This window comes from Actinia tenebrosa, unplaced genomic scaffold, assembly GCF_029948245.1.
Source record: "Actinia tenebrosa isolate PJP-AT-01 unplaced genomic scaffold, QUT_ActTen_1.0 PGA_scaffold3__52_contigs__length_22856419, whole genome shotgun sequence".
NCBI classification, from domain to species: Eukaryota; Metazoa; Cnidaria; class Anthozoa; order Actiniaria; family Actiniidae; genus Actinia; species Actinia tenebrosa.
This window is the reverse complement of record NW_028292580.1, coordinates 15,732,805-15,754,665: the sequence shown is the minus strand read 5'-3', so window position 1 is coordinate 15,754,665 and position 21,861 is coordinate 15,732,805. Positions and strand designations below refer to the sequence as shown.

At 37.6% G+C, this 21,861-nt stretch overlaps 2 protein-coding genes across 4 annotated transcripts in view; one reads left to right on the top strand and one right to left on the bottom strand.

Annotated features, from left to right (window-relative positions):
* Window positions 1-2,060: 2,060 nt before the first annotated feature.
* Window positions 2,061-4,239, bottom strand: LOC116303283 (uncharacterized). 2 transcript variants are annotated; one of them, XM_031712799.2, is made up of 4 exons: window positions 4,124-4,239; window positions 3,741-3,858; window positions 3,089-3,382; window positions 2,061-2,542 (listed from the first exon to the last, which is right to left on the bottom strand). In XM_031712799.2, the coding sequence occupies exons 1-4, from the start codon at window positions 4,173-4,175 to the stop codon at window positions 2,395-2,397; spliced, it is 612 nt and encodes a 203-aa protein (XP_031568659.1). In that variant the 5' UTR covers window positions 4,176-4,239; the 3' UTR covers window positions 2,061-2,394. The 2 variants fall into 2 exon arrangements, with proteins under 2 accessions (XP_031568659.1, XP_031568660.1); XM_031712800.2 differs by having other exon boundaries at window positions 3,741-3,855; window positions 4,124-4,236.
* A 265-nt stretch (window positions 4,240-4,504) lies between these two features.
* Window positions 4,505-21,861, top strand: part of LOC116303278 (uncharacterized) — a 61,844-nt gene continuing 44,487 nt past the window's right edge. For both annotated transcript variants that reach the window (XM_089034934.1, XM_089034933.1), the window contains exons 1-16: window positions 4,505-5,393; window positions 7,589-7,675; window positions 8,257-8,366; window positions 8,927-9,046; window positions 9,354-9,442; window positions 10,295-10,358; window positions 10,455-10,528; window positions 10,782-10,861; window positions 10,973-11,028; window positions 11,587-11,696; window positions 11,907-12,113; window positions 12,681-12,839; window positions 13,485-13,610; window positions 14,049-14,253; window positions 14,610-14,684; window positions 15,983-16,135. In XM_089034934.1, coding sequence (XP_088891060.1) covers window positions 5,108-5,393; window positions 7,589-7,675; window positions 8,257-8,366; window positions 8,927-9,046; window positions 9,354-9,442; window positions 10,295-10,358; window positions 10,455-10,528; window positions 10,782-10,861; window positions 10,973-11,028; window positions 11,587-11,696; window positions 11,907-12,113; window positions 12,681-12,839; window positions 13,485-13,610; window positions 14,049-14,253; window positions 14,610-14,684; window positions 15,983-16,135 — 2,001 coding nt within the window. In that variant the 5' untranslated portion in view covers window positions 4,505-5,107. The remainder of the gene's footprint in view (window positions 5,394-7,588; window positions 7,676-8,256; window positions 8,367-8,926; window positions 9,047-9,353; window positions 9,443-10,294; window positions 10,359-10,454; window positions 10,529-10,781; window positions 10,862-10,972; window positions 11,029-11,586; window positions 11,697-11,906; window positions 12,114-12,680; window positions 12,840-13,484; window positions 13,611-14,048; window positions 14,254-14,609; window positions 14,685-15,982; window positions 16,136-21,861) is intronic.

The following is a 21,861-nucleotide window of genomic DNA, read 5'->3' as shown; positions in this document are numbered from 1 at the left end:
GTGTAAATATGTAAATGTGTAAATGTCTTTTTTCGGTGGACAACGTTAATGACATTAACTGTATATTCATATGTATTTTGCATGAAATTGCTAAAAAATATACCGTAATCAAAAACAGGCAGACAAAGCTTTGGAAAATTCCAGTGCTGTGACATTGCATTCACGGCGCCCATGGCGCATTTCGGGCTTGGTATGCAACATGTAACCAAACCTTCACCAAGCTTTCTGAAATAGTTGATAATAACTAGCAGTTACTGCTGGGACTGCGTTTTCCTTGTTGAATAGAAATGAATGAGAAGGAAATTTAAACACCGAGTGAAAAAAGAGTTTGTGCTGTTTATCAAGTTGGGCTTTCTTTGCTAACCATGACGAGGAGGAGACTGGAACTACTATAGATTCAGGAGCCTCGAGACTGTCACAAAATAGAATCAAATCTCTTGGTTTTGATCGTCGTAAAAATTCATTTTTTAGCCATGGATGTCGAAAAAATCATTCCAGGACTGAAGATGGTATGCGTAGCAACCAACGGAGTCTTCGTTGGAGCTTCTTTCTACGTTTTAGCGGTAGAATTTCCCTCGATGGATGAACACTCGTATGGTTGTGTACTGAAGATCCTTCGCCTCAAGCACAGCTATCACCATCGTATGCAGTCTGGTCTCGCTATCATAAGTGGATTATCAGGTGTTGCTCTTTACTTCATGGATAAAGAAAAGAATTTGCCCTTCCTTATGGCTGGATCTATCATGCTTGCGACTTTTCCTTTCACTGGTCTGGCCATCGCTCCACAAATGAAGCCACTCATTGACCCGTCTGCCAAGGATGAGATGGAGGAGATGGAGGTTCGTAATAACGTCAACACACTTCGTAGGCTTTTGAGTGTAAGATGCCTGGCTTCTCTTACAGCATTTGGTTATCTTCTTTATCATTTAACCAACTAAGTGGAATCATACAAAGACCAACTCGTTTAGATTGATGTACTGTTAAAAGGAAACTTTGAATAAATTTTAATGATTAATTAATAAGATTAATAAGCTCATAGAATGGTTTTCAAAAACCCGTGAAACAAAGTGTAATGACTAAGGTGTAATAAATTGTAATACACCAAATACACAAAAGAAAATCAAAAGAAAATGCAGACAATAAAGTGTAATACGCTAAAGTGTATTTCACGGGTTTTTGAAAACCACTCTAAGAAGTACATTATTTTACCCCCCAAAAATGTCTAAGAGAAATGTAATGAAGTTCACAGTACACGTAATTGCAATAGAATTGCATAAATTAGCATTTGCTTATCAATTTAATATAAAATTGATAATAAATTCGTATTGATTATTTATGAAGTTAAACGTTAGCAAGTATATATAGTAGAGTTAAGAAATTGCCCTTATTCATCATAAATTACATCTTAACTATCCCCTTATTCATCATAAATTGCATCTTAAATGTTCAAATCTCAAGTGGAATCATGAGCGCTATTAGTGGTTTCACTGTAAAGTTTTGAACATTTTAAGACATCATCTATGTTCAATAAGGTGCTATCAATAGATGTCACTTTTGGTAGTAGCTGCATTTTTAATGGCTTGTAGAATCTTGGAGGTTGTTTTGATCTCTTGTTTTCTGGTTTCATGTTGTAGAAATAGTCAACTACAATAGCTAGAGGACTTATTTTGACATATTTTGACTTAACATCTGCTAGTTGTCCCTCAGTCAAGCGCTTGTTTGCGGCCCAGTCATTTTCAAAGAGTCACGTGATTGATAGTAAGCAATAAGAAGACAGTCAATGGAAATCTATGAGCAATTGTTTTACATTAACAAAATAATAATAAAAAGATCTAAAAACAAGGAAAAAGCTTACGAGAAAAATAGTTTCAAGTGTGTGCTGGCTCCTTGCACAAGTGATTAGTCATTCTATGTGTCTGAACTGTTACTGATCATTGCTGTCAAACAATCAGATTGCGAGAATATGCTCTGTTAAAGAAAAAGTTTTCAGACTAATGAAGAAATTGTGCTTTTTCTGACTTGAATGAACCTTTAGATATCTCAACAATTTTTCACCAACATACCTTAACATTATTTATTTATTTATTACAAACTAATTTACATGAATACTTTTTTTATCTTGGAGCATCTTCAATGCATGTCCAAAACTTGGGCCATCCAAAAAAAACTTACATCCTTTCATACCAAATGGAAATATAGAAGACCCTGTTCAAAAAGGTACTTTGGATGCGAGGCAGGACATTATACAAAAAAAGTATACATTCAGTTAAACTTATTAACAAGAACAACTGAGACAAAAAGAATAATGCAAAATACAAAATAACAGTTGTGCGTGGGAGCTCTGCTATTACTTTAGGGTTTTGGTCCAGTTGCTTCTTAACAAAGCAACGTTAACTAGTATGCTTTAATTATGTTAGCAATTGAAGCAATTAATAGTAATGTTGCATTAAACCAAAAAGCAGTGGTGGTTTTTGTTGTCCCACTACTGGTTGGACATTTTGAAGCTGCCCGCTGGATGCATTTGTTTGAATCTTCATAACTCCTGTTGTATCAGAAGAAAAGAGAAAAATTAATGAAACTTATAATCCTAAGAATGGATTATCAATCTATTATTAATAAGGATGATAAGTGTATTCAAACTACACAATTTTTTGAACTAGTCAATCTTAAAGGATTTTACAATTAATATAAGAAAGACAACAAATGTTGTGAAAAAAAATTTCAATAGTCATTCTCATTAATTTCCTTGCTGAGTGCATTCATCAAAACAAGGTTGTTATTAACAATGTTAATAATATAATAAACATATTATATTATTATTCTATATTATTTAACATATTATTATATATTATTTGACGGCAGCAAGAACATATAGAAAATCATATGGCCTTGTATTATAATTATGTTTCATCCCCAGGGACCACTTAACAATTTCTTTGTCCCTTGGACTGGATTGTGGAAACTGGATGCCATCATGGGGAGATATGGTCATTGAGAAATGACTACAGTGACTATATATAGGGTGGTCTACATTTTCCTGTTGTACATAAAATTCTGATTTAATTATTTTTGTTAATCACTACAATACCTGTATACTGCAGCACTATCTTTTGGAGTTTTCTGCATCTTCAACCTGAAGTCTTTACTGCACTGATTAGCAGTTTCATCAAAAGACACAGCACAAGAAGACAGCTGATTCTTAACACTTGGTGCAACATTAGACCAAGTGTAATTTAACTTTGTTTCCATGCAGTAGAATTGAAGGGCTTGGATTTGTGTCATTCCAATTGATACTATCTGCTTGATCACCTTGTCATTGACTTGGGGGTAACAACTCTTTGACAGTTTTTCAAGGCATTGATGGATTTTACCAACCTCTACACTGTTTGAGAGAAGAAATTAAGAAGATGCAGGTCAAACTAGAGAAGCTAGCATTGACTGACAAGGGGATGCGCCCAAGTGGTTAGATCCAGCTGCCCAGCCACATCACACCCACCCCTTCCCTTGAATCTGTGCCGTTGTGGGGGCTGCAAGCACAGCAACATCTATGTAGACTGTGCTTATGTCTTTGATCGTAAATCAGGCATTAGTCACAGGGTTAAAATTAATGTGTAAAGATAGTAGAAAATGGTTTTTAAATACGTCATTACAAGATTTGTTTACATCAAGTACATATTTTCAATGAGAATATATACACTTAATTCTGTTACGGCATTTGAAATATTATTCGTAGTACTCACGTGCAATTGGCACTAGAATTCTTGATCATCGTGTCCACAAAGGTTTTCTCGCATTTCTGCACTTCATTCGCCTGATCTGCCTCGCTACATGCTCCATTTACTACAACGATGTAAGCTGCTATGCAAACGAGAAATAAAACATTACGATACATAAGCAAAGCATTTCTTATGTACTTTATTATCTACTACTGTAAGACTCGAGAGATCAGTGGAATTTATTCAAAGAATGATCGACTCCTAGTCATATGGAGGGTTTACGGTTTGCAAACTACTGACTGCTATGACTGTACATAGGAATGCACAATTTGATTACTGTGCATTATCAAATCAGCTGTTTAACAAATCTTCATATACAGATAGACAGATCACAAACATATACCCACCAAAACATGAAGTTACCAGTAACACAGCCAGAGGAATACATTTTGGATGCATTCTGCCACAGCTCCCTTGAAGCTTTGTAACTTGACGAGCTTTATTATGTAACACGAACGGGTCACAGATGAAGGGTTTTCTGTTTTGCAAACTTTGACATTTAAAGGGAGGGGAGGGTGATTTGACTCGCAATTATGCTGCTCCCCGAAAGTGATTCTTCTACGGGACCTTAAGCTGGTTTAAAACTTGAATCAGATAAAAAAGTAATAAGAAATCTAATCGCACATCTTGAATCTTGAATCAGGAAAAGTTTTAGAAAATATTAAAATTTTCATCTGCATTTAGTGGGGAGGGCTAGGGAGATAATTGTTACATAGCAACAAGTTATCTCGAAGCACAAAGTGAGTGAACTTGGTCTTCTTTTATTCTTCTAAACCAATATCAAACGATACTTCTAATTAATTGATGATGAATTAGAATCTATTGGAGAGAGGATATTTTGGAAAGAAGTTGGTTTCAAATACGGAACTGGCACAGAATGAGTAGTTCGTATTGTCATGCCTACGCAGAGCAAATGAAGACGATCTAAATTTTGTGTTGGACATCAGCTGTTATAGAATCCTGCTACTTAATTGCTTTCCTAGAGACGCTGTTTAATTTACTACTACTGCTACTAATTTACTGCTACTGAGTAATTTGAGGGAAAAGATTGCTCAACGCCTTCAACGTAAGTCAAAGGAATTGGATCCATGAATGTCAGTACTGCTTCATTCCTTGAAGTTTTGATTTTAATGCAGAATATTTGACCTCAAGCTTATTAAATATGTGCTAGAGTTCTTTAGAGCACAGACATTAGCTATAATTTGTTTTCGATAAAGTTTCAATTACAAACAGTGCTAGTCACAAGGCAGTTTTAGGGTTTGGCGGGCTTTTCAAATCACTGACAACCGCCATGACAATATCAGACAAGAGTATTTTATATTTATAACACCATGGAACCAAAAGATGACTTTGACGAAGAAAAAACCTATAACGTTTGCCAAGACTCCGAACTTTCAAAATCTGGATCAGATACGAAAGAGAGCATCGAATCTCCAGAGAAAACTGATGAGGGAAGCGAAGATAGTTCATTATCAAGAAGTATCTTGCTGAGTGATGAAGAAGATGAAGAAGAGACTGGTCTCTCCAGAACAAAAGGTTCATATTTTCACGTTCCATACGGATTTCAGAGTATAGGATGCTACAAGCATGCTTCAAAGAACTGTGAAATTGGAGGAGGTTAGTATTATTTTGCTATAATATAAATGCTACTGACAAAATGTTTGAACAGGGCCAAATTTGGGTCACAAAGCCTTACCCCTCTCCCCCTAAATATTTTGTAGTGATAACAAGAAAATAGCCGGTGATGGAGCTTTAGCCCTCTCAAAATTTATTCTCCTTTGTAATACTCCATTTTACAGTTCTGTTCAGTGACCACGGATAATAGTTCCAAGCTCAGGTTGGAGTTGCCTTTGCAAAATGAAAAAAAAAAGTATAGTTTCACTATGCGTGGAAACTCCAGCCTCAACTTGTGACTATTATCCATGGTCACTGAACAAAAATGTAAAATGGAGTATTTCTATAATTTAGAGTATAGTAGACATGACCATAAACCAAAGGGGGTGCACATGCACCCCCTCCTCCCCTGCCCCTAAAGCTGGAGGCCCACGCTAACTTTAAAAAAATTACTTTTCTTTGCTTCTGCAATTCGTTGCAATCCTTTAAAAGATAGTTACATTTCCATTCCCTGTGCACACCCACCCTGCAAGAACCCATCTGGTTATGACCCTAGCTGTTAGAGGGGATGATTGCAGAAATTATGAATGTGATACAGCAGATTGTGGTTAAGTGTTTAATGAAAATATTTTGCACGTTTGTTTTAATTGTTTGAAAGTCTCGTTAAATCGATTGTCAACTTTCGCTAGGGGCAGAGGCAATGTTTCGCCTCTAATTACACGCTTTCTCACATGAAGTTCAGAGAAGGTATAAAGTCCTGTGAAGCCCATCAGCAGCAAAGGTCTTACAAAGGACTGTATACATCATGTGTCTGTATACATCATGTGTGACTTGTAGATTGCTAAAGATTTTTACGACTATAATTTTCCTTCGAAACAATGCTACTGAAATACAACTGCATGTTACTTGGATGTGACTATAATGGATTGGTTGTGACTGAAATGGAAGTTACTGGGTCTCAGTCAATGACTGGATCTTGAATCACCAAAAAAATGTCTTTGAATTATAACCTTTTGAAATGCCATGGGTAACCTTTATGTATAGCAAAAACTAAATGCCTGGATTTTGAGCGTTTTTTTAAAATTGGAAAATCAGGAACCGTACGTAGATGGAACGGACTGGACTTCGGTTGGCTGGATTGTACGGGTCGTAAACGTCTTTTTACACTGAATTTGCAGCTTTTATCCTATGATTTTTATTTTATTATTCATAACTAATGATTCTATTTGGAAATTTTAAAAATGAAATGGAAAAAAATTTTTTGTGTGTGTTTTGGGTTGTGGCAGTAATTCAAAGAGTTTAGTCGTAAATCTAAGTTTTAAAATGTTGCAAGTCAAAATTGAAGAGTGTTACAACTACATGTACTACACAAATTTGTTAAGCAAAAAGTAAGTGGGGGATATCGATAAGTTCCTTTATTTCATCGTTTTCATCAACCTTGCGGCCAAAGAATATTTTAAATTTAATATTTTACCATAATACCTTGTCCATTTCAGGTGTGGGAATGGTGTTCTCTGTTTGGTTAAGCGGTAATTTATTTTAAATCTGCCTGTGCTAACAACTTCCCGTGCGTGTATAATTAGAGGCGAGACATTGTCTCCACTTGCTTCTTAACAGCGCTTGAAATTCAACCTAGCAACAAGACATTCTAACAGCTAAAAAAATACCCAAATGCAAATTGTTTCCATTGAACACTTAACTGCAATGTTATCTGCAATCAACTGTTTATGTCAACCTCTGGGCTGGTCAAAGTCAAGGCATGGCTAACTTGCATATCAAATTAATTGGAATTTAGCAGTCGGGTTTTGTGGAGGAAGGAACATAATAAAACCAAAAGAAAATCCTTAAATCAAGGGAGTCACCTAATAATTTTAACCTAAATGTTGTGCTGAGCAGGGCTTCAAATATCAGCCAGTCATTGGACATTATTTTTTTGGTCCAGCCAGAATTGGAACTTTTTGGATCAAACTTTTGCTTGCTGGGCATTTTGATCAGTAATGTTGAGCCAGAAATAAGGTACATGAAAATAACTAAAAATAATTTGGCTGGTGATCATGGCTGGCAACTGATTGGCCATTATGACTGGCCCTTCTGCATCCAGTTATTGAACCTGATGCTTCAGAGGTGAAAGGTCTTCTGTGTGTCATATCTATATTATGGTTCCAATTGTGAATCATAATTTTTCCTTTTCGTTTTAGTGACATTCAATAACAGATTCAGACAGTTTGTTATACTAGACTCAAGAGGTGTTACCAGCTGGTCTTATGAGAGTGTATACAGCACAGGTACATATATAATAGTTGTGTAGCTAAGATAGATTTGATATGACTATAAAATACCATGATATGCCACAGCAGCACTGTGTCATGGCACAGGAATCACAAAGCAGGAGAAGCTGGGGGGACTGAATACCTCTTAGCCTGCCCCTCCCTTTTCCCCTCCTTCTCCTTCTCCTTCTCCTTGTCCCCACCCTCCTCCCCCTCTCTTCCACACACACACTTTAAGCCCAAGAGCTCTAATCTGTTATAATTTCAAATCTAAGCCTGACCCACTTTCATAAATCCTTGGTGGTGTTTGTTTTACAAAATAATTGACATCCTTTGACCCAGTCACAGCATGTGTACATAATTTTGTTATCTTGGTTGGTTGCGTTTTTCATACATGTACTGTAGTTATGCATATGAAACTTGGGATACTATTATATATAATTTGCAACCAACAACAGCATCCCCCTCTGTCATAGACATTCTCCTCTCCCTCAGAGGGGTGGTATGGACTATTTCCTGGAACCATGGAGAGAGTAACTTAATTACTAACTTACTGTCATATTTATTTGATTTGATTCTTTATTATTTTTGTTTTCTAGTTACCAGACATCTCAATTACCCAGCATACCAGTTCAATGTCTTGAGGATGATTATTTTCTCCAGGAAGTTCAATGTGTACTTTGCCCTGTCTAAAGAGTATGCTTTAAAGGTATCTAGAGCTCCGAATAGCCACTCCCGAGACATGCTTTGCCAAGTCGCGCACAAAGGTTTCAGTATGAGGCTTTATGTGCTAAATTACGTTTATCCTTTATCCTGTCATGATTTACTGAGCATTATGCACGAAGCCTAATATTAAAACCTAATCTCAAACATCAAACGTCCTGGTTTCTCTTGTCACAAAATGCATTAATCATCAAATGCTGACCACATGGCCATCATAAAAACATCACTTGTTCATTATTTTAATTTTGTTGTGCTAATCTGATTTTTTGCTTTCACTTATGCTGCATGATTTAATTCCCAATACCATCTGAGACATTTGATAATTCAAATTCAGGATTTTCTTTTGTTTTTTTTTTTATTTCTATTACATATACATTGATCTTGCCACTCTGTACTTAGCAACTGACAATGACAGTCAAACCTGTTTGAAACATGTATTGCTTTAAACTCAAAAGTGTCGTTTTGTCATTCAAAATAATCGTTCATCTCCTTAGACCTTTTGATAATCAAATATGATAAAAAAGTTTTACTGTTGTTGATTCACAGGTTTTTAATCTCAATTTCCATGAAGTGATATCTGTTTCTGCTGAAATGCACTCTGTTTTATGTATGGTGTTTAACCCTGCTAGAAATGAGCTCATCACTGGTGGAACTGGAGGAATGAAGGTAATCCAGAAGTGTTTATTTCTTAAAGTGATTATACTTCATCGTAGGATCCAATTGCAAAATTAGCTTTTCCTTGGACAAAATGGTTATTGTATATTCCCCTCCCTTCTCTTCCCCTCTCATCCCATCTTCAAAGATATTCTAGACTTCTGAAAGAGCATTGTATTTTCCCCTTCACTTCCATTCTTTCTCCATCCATTTCCTTGTGCTTTTTGCCCTTCCATTTCTCTCCCTCCTCTCCTGTTCCCACCCAAGATAACCAGTGAAACACATCATTGCTATGTCTATCGATTTCCCACTCAATTAGTTCTGGAGATTTGGTGAGTTGACCAAAGATAAAAGAAAGTCTTTCAGCAGTGACTCTAGACCCATGGCAAATTATGGACTAGTCTTAAGGTAAGTCCAAAAAAATCATACAAAAGCCTTGAGATGGCTGAATTTCAATGTGATGCGCGTAGTACAGTTACGCATTGCGAGTAGTACGTTGCGACATTGCGCGCAATGTTTACGGCAATCGATGTTGCAAGCCATGTCAGACAAAATCTGTTGCACGTAATATTGACTGTAATAATGCGTGCTTTGTGTCCCCGCTTTAAGGTCGCTGATAAAAGGTTTTGAAGAAAATTGGTATTTGTGTAAAAACATTTTGTTGTCGAAGGACTTGCCTCACAGACAAATGAGCTATTTAATTAGGGTGGTAATGTTATCATAAATGCTGCACCGTGACCGTGTCTGGAATTTTGACAAGATTTTTCGCATTCACGCTAGGTCTGTTCTTTACAGTGCTTTTCAATAGGAATTCGCGCGGAGTCGTCGTCGCGACGAAGTACGTTTTGCTGTAAGTCAATATCAAGGCGTTTCCAAAACATTCCATATGGAAACACTGACTGACGTCCACAAAAATTTATCTTATTATGACAGTAAATTGTGCGATTCCGTGCGTACGCGGTTCCATGAAAACGGCTGTAATTATTGCGGCAAGTACGTATATGACTTCGACAGCCGAATGTCAATAGTCCCCTTCACGTGCACAGATCCCTACGCCATCTTGAAAGGAAACCGTGCCTGTGTATCAAAGTGAGAACGGCGGTAACCAATGATAGTGACATGTGAATAATTATCCAAGGTCTCTATCGTTGCAAGGTCACCGCCGCTTTTGCTTTGTTGCACAGGCACGGTTACCTTTCAAGATGGCGCAGGGGACTGTAAAGGGGACTATTAGTGAAAAAATGCGTTTAATTTTTACAGGGAATCGTATCCAAAGATGGGCGGTAGCTGGGTAAAACATGTGGAGCTTGATGTAGCAATGCAGGTAAGTGATTTTGATCCATATACAGTGTTGTCATGTAGAAAAAAAATTTCATCATATTAAGAATTGCCTGTTGTTTTTTCTCACCACTGTCTCTAGAGATTATATTGTCTGTCTGAACGAAACGTTGTTGCTTATGACATGGTGGGGAATGAGCTTTTTCAAGTCAAAAAGTAAGTTGGTTTTCGTGATTCTTGGTTAAAACAAGGACTTTTGTCCAATATAAAAGTGATCTGCTGGCATTTGCAGCAGTAATAGGCGCTTCGCAAGAGTCAATCAAATGTTTTTCTTTTTTATTATTTATTTTTGTTATTTATTACCTTGGCACTCGTATCTTGTTGCTATAGTGATTTATTGCCATGGAAACTTCGTTGTTGTATTTCTTGTTGTCATGACGTTTTCTTACCCGGGGCGGTTTTTCTTCAGTGCTCACAGGGGTCCAGTGACAGGGTGCGTTTATTCCAAATCTTGCAACTTACTGGTAACCACAGGAAATGATTGTGATGGTAAGTTTTTACTATTGATTTTCGAGTATATTTATGATCCTGGTTTTGTGTAAATAGCGTAAGTTATCCAAAGAAGTATTTCATGTATGGATATCTATCTGTTGTTTTTAGTGAATGTTTGGAGTCGCAGTGGTGGTCTTGTGCATACATTTAGCAGTCACACCAAGGTTAGTACATAATGTTTGGCAATGAATCAGGTTGAAATCAAGACAGACTGGGAATCAAGAGTAGTGTACTAGTAGAGCACTCTCTTCTCCCTCGGGGGTTTCTAGTCCAGACCTGGACCCTTTTTTCTCACCTACTGATTAATTTATATCTAAAAAATAAAAGTAAATGCCGCGTGCGCACGAAATACGAAGAAAACATATCGTTACCATTCTTACCAGTCTATTTTTGCTACTCGCTCTGTCTACGCCGCGCGCACCGATATAAGTGGGTCCATTTCTGGACTAGGGGAGCTTTGGTTGCATCTCTTGATACGGCATCTCATATGAATAGAGTTTTTGGGTCTCTTCCTTGATACAATACTTTTTCTCTGGGTTCTCTTGTTTTCCTCCCTCCAGAAAACCTACAGTAACACGCTAAATCCCAATTCGATCTGTGAGTTAGCCATGTCCTGACCTTGATCAGCCCAGAGGTTGTTTCAGGGTTTGATCTGTGAGTTACCCATGTACTGACCCTGATCAGCCCAGAGGTTGTTTTATGGGCCAATGTTCTAATTTCAGGTCATCACCAAGATCATGATACACCCAGAAGCTTCTGGTGTGGTCATTACGTCATCAATGGATGGGATGGTCAAAATGTTTTCTCTGGATGTCATGGAAGAGATCTACAGGTCTGATTATCAGAGAGCAATGGTTTTTTAGGCCCAGATTTCCAGCACTGGCCTGCGCCCAGCCATTGCGGGGAAGAGTATCGAAGGCGCAGGAAACCCCAACGGCTGGAAATCTAAGCCTAGAGTATTCCCAGCTTCTCTGGCTATATTTACGAGTGATGCATATGGATGAAGCGTCTTCATATTGATATATTTTCTCTTTGAATTCAGCCTTCCCGTCTTTCACGAGGGTATCAACTGGATGGACTATGTGTCTCCAAAGATCCTCTACTGCTGCTCGAACAGGCAGATTGAGGTGTTCGCTCTAAACCACATGGTTGATTTCTGGGCGTTGTCTCGGTGTTGTGTTAGATCTATGTCCCTCGTTACGTGTGATGGGAAGTCATCTCGAGTGATGGCTGTTGGTAGCGACAGCAGGTATAATAACTCAATTTGAATTGCGTTTATTTTGATTCCTACGTAAACATCTAGCCTCTCTATTGTTTATTCCTGCTGATTAAACCTCGGAAAAGCTCATATATACCTCTTCCACAGGCACTCAATGGACGTGGCGGCCATGTTTATCACGTGGCGGCCATGTTTATCACGTGGCGGCCGTGTTTATCACGTGACGGCCATGTTTATCACGTGGCGGCCGTGTTTATCACGTGACGGCCATGTTTATTCTCATGGAATAAAAGCCTCCGTTTCAACCGCATAAATGCGAGGCTACGCGTGGAGGAAACTATTGTTCAAACCAACATGGCTGCCGCTTGATAAAGTCCCATAAATCTTGGTAACACATGGATGTCCCAAAAATAATAAAGCGTTTGTTAAACAATCATTTATTGTTTAGCAACATTTAGCGTTTTCAGTAGTTACTGTTAACAGTATTGCTTCTAAGTCATAACTTATAAGATAATCGTTGTTTTTTCAAGACTTTTACTGAAGCCCTCTCCTTAAAGATTGCAATTCATTTTTCTAACGAGATATCATTTTTTCCAGCGTTCGTCTTCTTTCTCGTGCTGGTAAAACTCTAAGCACAGTTCTTCCTCCTCCCACTATTTCACCTCTGACCCAAGTGATTGATGTAACCTATAGCAGAGAGTTCAATATCATGTACTTACTTATTGACAGTCAGGAGATCTGGGTCTATTACACAAGGTACTTGGCTCACGCTTGATCGATAACGTGTTTGTTTGTATGAGTGGGAAACGATCAAGAATTCGTAACTGTGCCGTAGCCGTGCCGTAGCCGTACCGTAGCCGTACCGTAGCGTAGCCTTAACTACTTGTTGTGATTGGATTAAATACTGGTAGAAAACGAAAGCCATTTCAATGTTACGACATGCATCGTACAGTGTACGTGCTGTTAGCCAGTACCGTATGTTTTCCGCTCATACGATAGCCATTCTTATTGGAAGGCATTTCAATATTACAGCATGTCATGTCAGAAATAGAATACGCGCGCACGCGTGCTGTGTGTAGCTATAAACCCCTTGTGGATTAGCAGAACATCCGAGTAGTGTTGAGAAGCCTCCGCTGCGCGTCGTGCTTCTCCTAACACTTCTCAAGTGTTCTGCCAATCCCCGCGTGCTTTATAACTACACACAGCACACACGCGCGCGTTTTCCTTTTTTTTTAGTACCGTATGCTTTCCATTCATACGATAACCATTCTTATGGGAAGGTATTTCAATATTACCGTTATCGTGATATGTTTTCCACTCATACAAAAACTGCTCTTAGAATAACTTATATGAAGTGCGCATGGCACTCTACTGAATATTTGAGTCCATTCTTGTTCAAAGAACCAATCCAGCTACTCGTTTAGAGGCCTGGCAGATAGACTATATAGAAGACATCCACAGTACTCACTCGACTGACCACCAGTCTAACAGATCAAGATCAAGCACGCTCTGGAATGATGGACAAAAGTGAGCACCAACTTTGCCATTTACCTTACAACATTACTTTTCAATTCAGTTTGGGAAAGGAAATGTGGTTTGCGCGTTGTAGTGATATTAGACTTGTCCCTCACCTCTGTGGTGTCGGGTTCGATTCGACTTGACATCATATGTTAGTCAAATTTGTTGCGTCTATCCCTTGATAAGACAGTTTAATTTTCTTTGGGTTTCCTGGTTTTCCTCCCTCCGCAAAACCTAGCACGCAAAATTCAAAATCGATCTGTGAATTAGCCATGCCCTGACTTTGATCAGTCCAGATGTCGTATCAAGGTACTGATAAAATTTGAAGGTTTTTTTATTGCGCAGCCTGTATAGCCTCCATCACATTTGAGTCGAGTTGCTTGTTGGTTCCCTCTTGTGCTCAAAGTCAGTCAACGAAAACTTATGTGTGTTTATATGCATTTTCAGGTCTCCAAGTTCCAAGCCCGGAAGTCCCCGTCCCACCACCCCATGGGATGGAAGTATTTCACTTTTTCTTGATCCTGCATCCAATACACAACACGAACGTGTATCACTCACCTGTCTTGGCATGCTGTACTCTAATATAATTATAGAATCCATCGAAGGGCTGGCTTGTCCTGACGCTACGCATTTTCTTTTAGCTGGAACTGAGGTATGTCGTAATAGGTCGAGCCAATGCAGTTTCGAATTTATACGGGTGTATTTGCTTAGAATGCGCCCCCTCCTTCGTCAAAGATTCGATAGAGATCGTCTTAATAGAAGAGAGCGTGGAATAGTTGAGTTGGTGCGCTGCCTGCAAGTGAGATTGCATACAAAGTTTCCGCCTTTTCTGGCTTGCGGTTTCGTCTTGCGACACAGGGAAATAATATGCAACAGATGTAGACTCAGTGTAGCTCTTTTCACACAGGTGCAAATAAGCAACGCACAATTAAGTTTGCATTTGTGATAGGGTTTGCTTGGTTAGTGCAGCGAATACACTGATATTGTTTCGTTTTGTCTTTAATGCAGGATGGAAGAGTTTTATTTCTTCACATGTTTTGTAAAGGAATGAAATACTCTCAGTTGAAAGTACACAAAGGCATGGTAAGATTAAAAACTACGAATTCTAATTCACTGCTTGAGGTGCATTACTTTTCGTTGTAGACGTATGCAGTTGTTAGTGCTACTGCTACTGTTGTTGACGCTGTACTTGTTACTGCTACTATTCTTGTTGTTTCTGCTCTTGCTGTTATAGATGCTGCTTTTATTTGTGCTGATGCTTATGCTTTTGCTGTTGTTGATGCTAATGCTTTTGTTGTTGATGCTAATGCTTTTGTTGTTGATGCTGGTATTGCTGTTGTTGTTGCTGCTGTTGTTGTTTCTGCTGCTGTTGTCGATGCTGCTGTTGTTTCTGCTGCTGCTGTTGTTGCTGCTGTTGTTGTTGCTGCTGTGGCTGTTGCTGTTGCTGCTGTTGTTGCTGCTGCTGTTGTCGCTGCTGCTGTTGTTTCTGCTGCTGTTGTCGCTGCTGCTGCTGTTTCTGCTGCTGTTGTTGCTGCTGCTGTTTTTGTTGCTGCTGTTGTTGCTGCTGCTGGTATTGCTGTTGTTGTTGCTTCTATTGTTGCTGATGCTGGTATTGCTGTTGTTGTTGCTGCTGTGGCTGTTGCTGTTGTTGTTGCTGCTGTTGTTGTTGCTGCTGCTGTTGTTGTTGATGCTGCTGTTGTTGTTGATGCTGCTACTTTTTCTTTAGATCACGTGTGTAGAGTTTGTTCGGTTTTTCCCATGAGCCGAGGGTTTTTCTCCGGGTTCTCCAGTTTTCCTTTCTCCACAATACCAAACACGCTAAATTCCAATTCCATCTTTGAGTTACCCATGTCCTGAATTAGATCAGCCTAGAGGTTGTCTAAGGGTTCAATTAGTGAGTTACCCATGTCCTGAATTAGATCAGCCCAGAGCTTGTCTAAGGGTTCAATTAGTGAGTTACCCATGTCCTGAATTAGATCAACCCAGAGCTTGTCTAAGGGTTCAATTAGTGAGTTACCCATGTCCTGAATTAGATCAGCCTAGAGGTTGTCTAAGGGTTCAATTAGTGAGTTACCCATGTCCTGAATTAGATCAACCTAGAGGTTGTCTAAGGGTTCAATAAGTGAGTTACCCATGTCCTGAATTAGATCAGCCTAGAGGTTGTTTCAGGGTTCAATTAGTGAGTTACCCATATCCTGACTTAGATCAGCCTAGAGGTTGTTTCAGGGTTCAATTAGTGAGTTACCCATGCCATGACTTAGATCAGCCCAGAGGTTGTTCAGTTCAGGGTTCAATTGGTGAGTTAGCCATGCCCTCACTTTTGATAAGCCCAGAGCTTGCTTTATAGTGTCGATAAAGGGTACTTACTGATGACTTTTCAGATCCTTGATGTTGAGTACGATCAAATCACACATACATTGGTCACCCAGTGTTGCGCTTTAAATGGAATCGACGTTCAGTTCTGGTCACTCCCCGACTTGACCCTCATTCAGCAAATCACGTGTCAAAGCGACATCACATGTCACGTGCGAATGGTAAGTTTTGCTGATACATTTCTTTACTTGAAAGTAAATAGTTTTGAGAATGTCGCTCGTAGTTTTTCATTGGTATCCCTGTGCTAAAGATATTCCGTTTCTCCTGGTGACTAGTTCATATTTGACCACTAATGACAATTGCTTGCGTGGTATCCCTGTGGTAATATAGACCGACTATTGGCTGTTTGGTTGTTAGGTATATATGTGCGCACTCATCCGCTTGGAATATTATCCATAATTGTTTTGCTTGGCATATATCTCTGACGTATAAAATAGTGACCATAAATATAAGAAAACAAAATCTACGACAATTTTTCGTCGTCAACTTTATTAATCATCTCTGCCTGTTCACTCGCCTATGTTTCGTTTTTCTTTTTCTTCTATCCGTCTTTTTCTTAACATAACTAAAGAGTCGCTGACATGGGTGAAATTCGCTGCTATTTTAAGGCGCTGTCTCTCGCCGACACTATGGGGTGGTAGGTTCAATTCGATCTCGACTGATGCGTTGCCCTCTCTCTTTCCTAGCCTGAATATCAGGCTCCGGCGGCTTTCTCTTGCTATGGGGATTTTCTCGGGGTAAATAGTGAATGTTTGTGGAGGTGGGTACGAGTGGGGCGAAGCTCACGGAAGAGCCCCTGACGGAGATCGATGGTTGTGTTTATAGGGTTCCCGTTGATAGCAGTACTTTTGTTACTGAAGAGAATATTCTGCTTAGATAAAGCTTTTCATTCATTCATAAAATATGTTTTAATTTTGTTCACATCAATCGTTAGGCTAATCGACGCATCGTTTTATTGCTTTTAAGTATTTCTATGGGCATTCAAAGTGACCTGATGTTCCAAGTATGACGCCCCATAAGTAGTTAGCGATAACGTGCAGGTTTTTAAGTGATATATGTTTTTACCAAATTGAAGGGTAATGGAAGCGCTAAGCTGCCTTACGCCCTGCTTTAGCTTGAAATTCAATTTATCGTAATTGGTAATTTAAAAAATCCCTCAATTACCACTATCGATTAAGAGCTTTATTCCTAAAAGCATTAAATGCTAGGCAATCAGAATAGTGATAAAAAGTTAAGATATATAGAACATTTTCGATAACAGTTAAAAGCGTGTGGTGATTTGTCTATTTAGTAACTTCCGAATTCAAGGAAGCTGATTGGTTAGTGTGCGTCCACTTGTTCTTTGATTGGCTAAGAGTGGAGTGGCATTAACATATGTGGTTTTCCGATCCATGATCATGACGAAATCCAGTCTAAAATCTAGTTAATATCTACTTTAAGATAGAGCACGTGCAGTACAACCATGAAATAAATAAAAAAATGATACTGACAAATAGTTAGTGACTAATCATTAGAGTGCACGCACTAAAACCGTGAACATTAAATTAATTAGTACTATTTCATACAGAATCCTTTATTTCCTGTTGTTTAAAGTGCTACTATGACGAAAATCGCTCAAACTTGGATTTAGCTAAAACTTCCTAAGAATACTCTTTAAAGGTCCAATAATCACTCTATGAAGTGTTTTCTCGATATTCCGGACGAAAGTATCATATTTTTACGCTTATTTTTTGGAGTCTGTGACGTCATACACTCAACATCGAACATCGCTCCATACATTTCTTTGTAGTTTATGATCAAAATATCAGTAGTAAAGGGAGAAAGAAATACCCAAACACCCCAAAATATAAATTATAGTCACAAGTAATGTGAAATAAGCACATTAGCCACCCTTTGGGCTTCATAGGAATAAAATAAATTAAGGATTTATATACAAAAAAATGTATGTAGCAATGTTTGATGTTGAGTGTATGACGTCACAGACTCCAAAAAATAATCGTAAAAATATCATACTTTCGTACTGAATATCGAGAAAACACTTCATACAGTGATTATTGGACCTTTAAAGAGTATTCTTAGGAAGTTTCAGCTGAATCCAAGTTTGAGCGATTTTCATCATAGTAGCACTTTAACTATCACTATTTAGTGCTAAAAATTAGTATTTGTTTCACGGATTTAGTGTGAGCACTCTACTGTCACTCAATCAGAATATTCACTACGCAGAAGGCAAATACACAAGAGACCATTTATGTCTTTTGTTTAAAGCATGTTGAGTGATACGAACTATCAGTCACTAAATAGCTTTTTTCATTTATTTATTTATTTATTTATTTATTTATTTATTTATTTATTTATTTATTTATTCGCTTTAAATTCTCACCCACACTAAGTATTGTTTAGGTATGAATCAAGACCCCTGATTAAAAGTTTAGCAAGTGTCAGTTTTTTACACCAAAATTTTTAAAATAAATTTCGAAACGACACATTTTCTGTGAATCAAATTAAATATTATTATTTTTTGTGTTCAGTTCAAAGGATAGGGCTTTTGAGTTGTGACAAAAGATCGCTAAAATCTTGCCACGACTTATTCCCAGGATTTATTCTCTACCTTCAACAACTAGATATATGAACAGAAAATCCTGCTATTCTCTACTTTCACATCCCCATAATACTTTGCGTCTTTGGGGGGGTAACCAGAGGGTAAAAACCCACTTATTTTGCTGAAGGCTGATTATACAATGCTGACAATATCTTGTTTGGTATCCAAAAATAAAATGAAAAAGTAAAAAAAGAAAAAAAAAAAAAACAGAAAAAGATAGAAGCTTGAAGACGTTTAAGGTAAATTTTAAACATTTTTGTAAGTCAATACATTTTCTGTAAGACCAAAACTCTTCATGATCTGTACACGCAAAAATAACTTGGAATAAACTGATAATCAGTATTGTACAGATAAAAGCAGGTATAGCATAAATTTAATTAAGAAACCTTTCAATTTTGGACAGTTTTTTGATTGTCCCCCCCCCCCCCCCCCCCCAAAAGACGCAAGGTATTAGGGAAATGTGAAATTAGAGAGAATGAAGAAGGTAAAAAACACAGAAACATGTCTACTAACTTGGACCTACCCGGCAGTCGTTTTTCGTTCGAATTACGTCACACTTAAAAGCTCTTTTAGAGAGAGAAGATCAATTAGTTTTGACAAAATTCTAATTAGAGAGAGAGGTTCTTATTGTTTGGATGTGAAGCAAAACCCTTAATTAAAATTGTAGAAAGTGTTTTTAATTTAATTTCAGAAATATTTCGTTATACCAGGGAGGTGTCACACCAGGTGCGACACCTCCTTGTGTCACACCTCACTGTGTCACACCTCCCTTTGTCACACCTCCCTGGTTATACAAAATTATTTCCTATTTTGAAATTTTTTCTAATTATCAGTTAAGAATAGTGTTTTTCAATTTTCATTTTGTTGACGCACGTGTAATTATTCAGTCATCTTTTCCAATACCTGATAAGCTAATTTCCAAGTTAATCTGTAAGTTAGCCTTGCCATGACTTAGATCTATCAGTCCAGAGGTTGTTTCAGAGTATCGATTAAATTTGAAGAATTTTTGCGTAATTTTTGAAGAGGTTGTTTGAAAAAATTAGATCAATTACAGCATGTAATAACGATAAATAGGTTTGTTACCCCTTCTTAGGGATTCATAAGAGTCCAATTTCAAAATAATTGCACTGTCCTTTTAAAAGTTGAAGGACAGGATATCCTTTAAGAATTTTTTTTTTTTTTTGGCAAACACTCTACATCCTTCCGACTGGGAAAAGAACGATTGTTATCTCGGCAATAAACCTGGTGTAGTTCCTTCCAGGTATTGCTTCGAACACTTTAGGATTTAAAAAAAAAAAAAAATTTGACAATGTTTGGCTGTTTATTTCTTTTTAAATCAACTATCGCTGTTCGAGATAAGCCTTCCCTTGAAGAGGTTGTTTGAAAAAATTAGATCAATTACAGTACGTAATAACGATAAATAGGTTAGTTATCCCTTCTTAGGAATCATAAGAATCCAATTTCAAAATAACTGCACCGTCCTCTTAAAAGTTGAAGGTCAGGTCCTTTAAAAACGTTTTTTTTTTTTTTTGGCAAACACTCTACATCCTTCCGACTGGGAAAAGAGCGATTGTTATCTCGGCAAAAAACCTGGTGTTGTTCCTTCCAGGTATTGTTTCCAACACTTTAGGATTTTTAAAAAAATTGAAAATTTTTGGCTGTTTGTTTCTTTAAATCAACTATCGCTGCTCGAGATAAGCCCTCCCTTAAGTTAGCTTATGTCAATACGACCTTCTTCCATTAAGTATTATCTCATTTAGCTGAAACGTTTACGAATAAATTAGAAAACAATCTTGGACGTAAAAAATATAAAAAAATAAAGAAAGCGCAGGTGGTTTGCGCGCGAATGCGACTCGCGGGGTCGTTTTCATATCTGAGTAGAGTTGTTTGTTGGTTCTCTCTTGTGTTTTGAGGATTTTTTCCCTCCCTCTTCATAAATCTTCGTTGTTAAAACGAGGCTTTTAGGCCATCCGCCGTCCACCCTGCACTGCTAACAATAATATATAATAGTTTTTTTAGAAGAGATAACTAGCTAAAAACTAGTGTGAGCTGCGTCGGTGTTTATAATATATTATTTAGCATAATTTGAAAACGAGTTGATCCAGTGATTGACAGAGATATACTTATTTATGCGTAATGTTCTCTCACTTCTGTGTGACATTCATTTACAGCTCTTGAGAACAGTAAAAACGTAAATATATTTTTTAGTGCTTAGTATTTTTAATGCGATGAATTCATAATACTTCATACAAGAAGCTTCCATTTACCTTTAATTTTAGTTTGTTTTACCCCCTTCTAGACACAGAATAGCATGTTTATCATTACAGACTATCAATAAGCATGGAAGTTGTCGTACTAATGTTCATTTACCCACCGTGAAACAAATATTCCTTCAATCCTATCCAAATATTCCAGAAAGAAAAACATCTACGTAAGCGTGTGTGCGCACGAAAGAGCCTAGTTTCATTTGAACTCTTTTTTCAAATTCTGTCCAAATAGTTCAGAAAGAACGACATCTACATAAGCCGCGTTTGTGCTCAAGAGTCGCTTGAATTCTTTATATATTTTCATATATTTCTTTGTTCTTATTTCCATTGAAATATTTTTCCTACTGTTTTAACTCTGGGATTGTTTTCCTCACTTTTAAGGTGACTGCCTGCTGGAAAAATATTAAACTTTTTTTAAAACTTCGATTTTCCGAATTGATATTTAATGCTGATTCCAAATCTGGAAAGAAAAATAGGGTGTCCCGAGCTTGTTTTCGAGGTAATTGCGCCACCGGAAGTGATTAGAAAAAAATTAAGATTCACAAGATAATAGTTATTTGCAGACTCTATGATTGCACGAACGAAGACTAGTCAATCATTCTACAATAATACGTGGATATTTTCGACGAAAAGACAAAGAGATAAATTGATTTGTCATATTTTGTAGTTTCGGTGCTCTTAAAAAATCTCATAAAGTCGAACAAAATTCCATACAAAAATCTATTATTTCATGTTAGAATATTTAACTTTTTCTAAAATGTTGATATAACCTAGATTTTTAGGAGTTTATTCAAACAAGCTATTGGAAAAATAGAGAGTCCCGTGCAAAATTTGAGGGTTTTGACCTGTTGAAGCTCAAAACGTGTATGGTTCTTCAATAAAATCTTGTAGATTTTTCAGCGGTTTTTGAGCGCGCTCACATCGTGGGCTCAAATCGAACGTTCAAAAGTAGGCAGCCACCTTAGCTGTCCAAAACCATTTGGGACTAGGTAATCAAGGGTGGTGTAGTGGTGGTGCACTC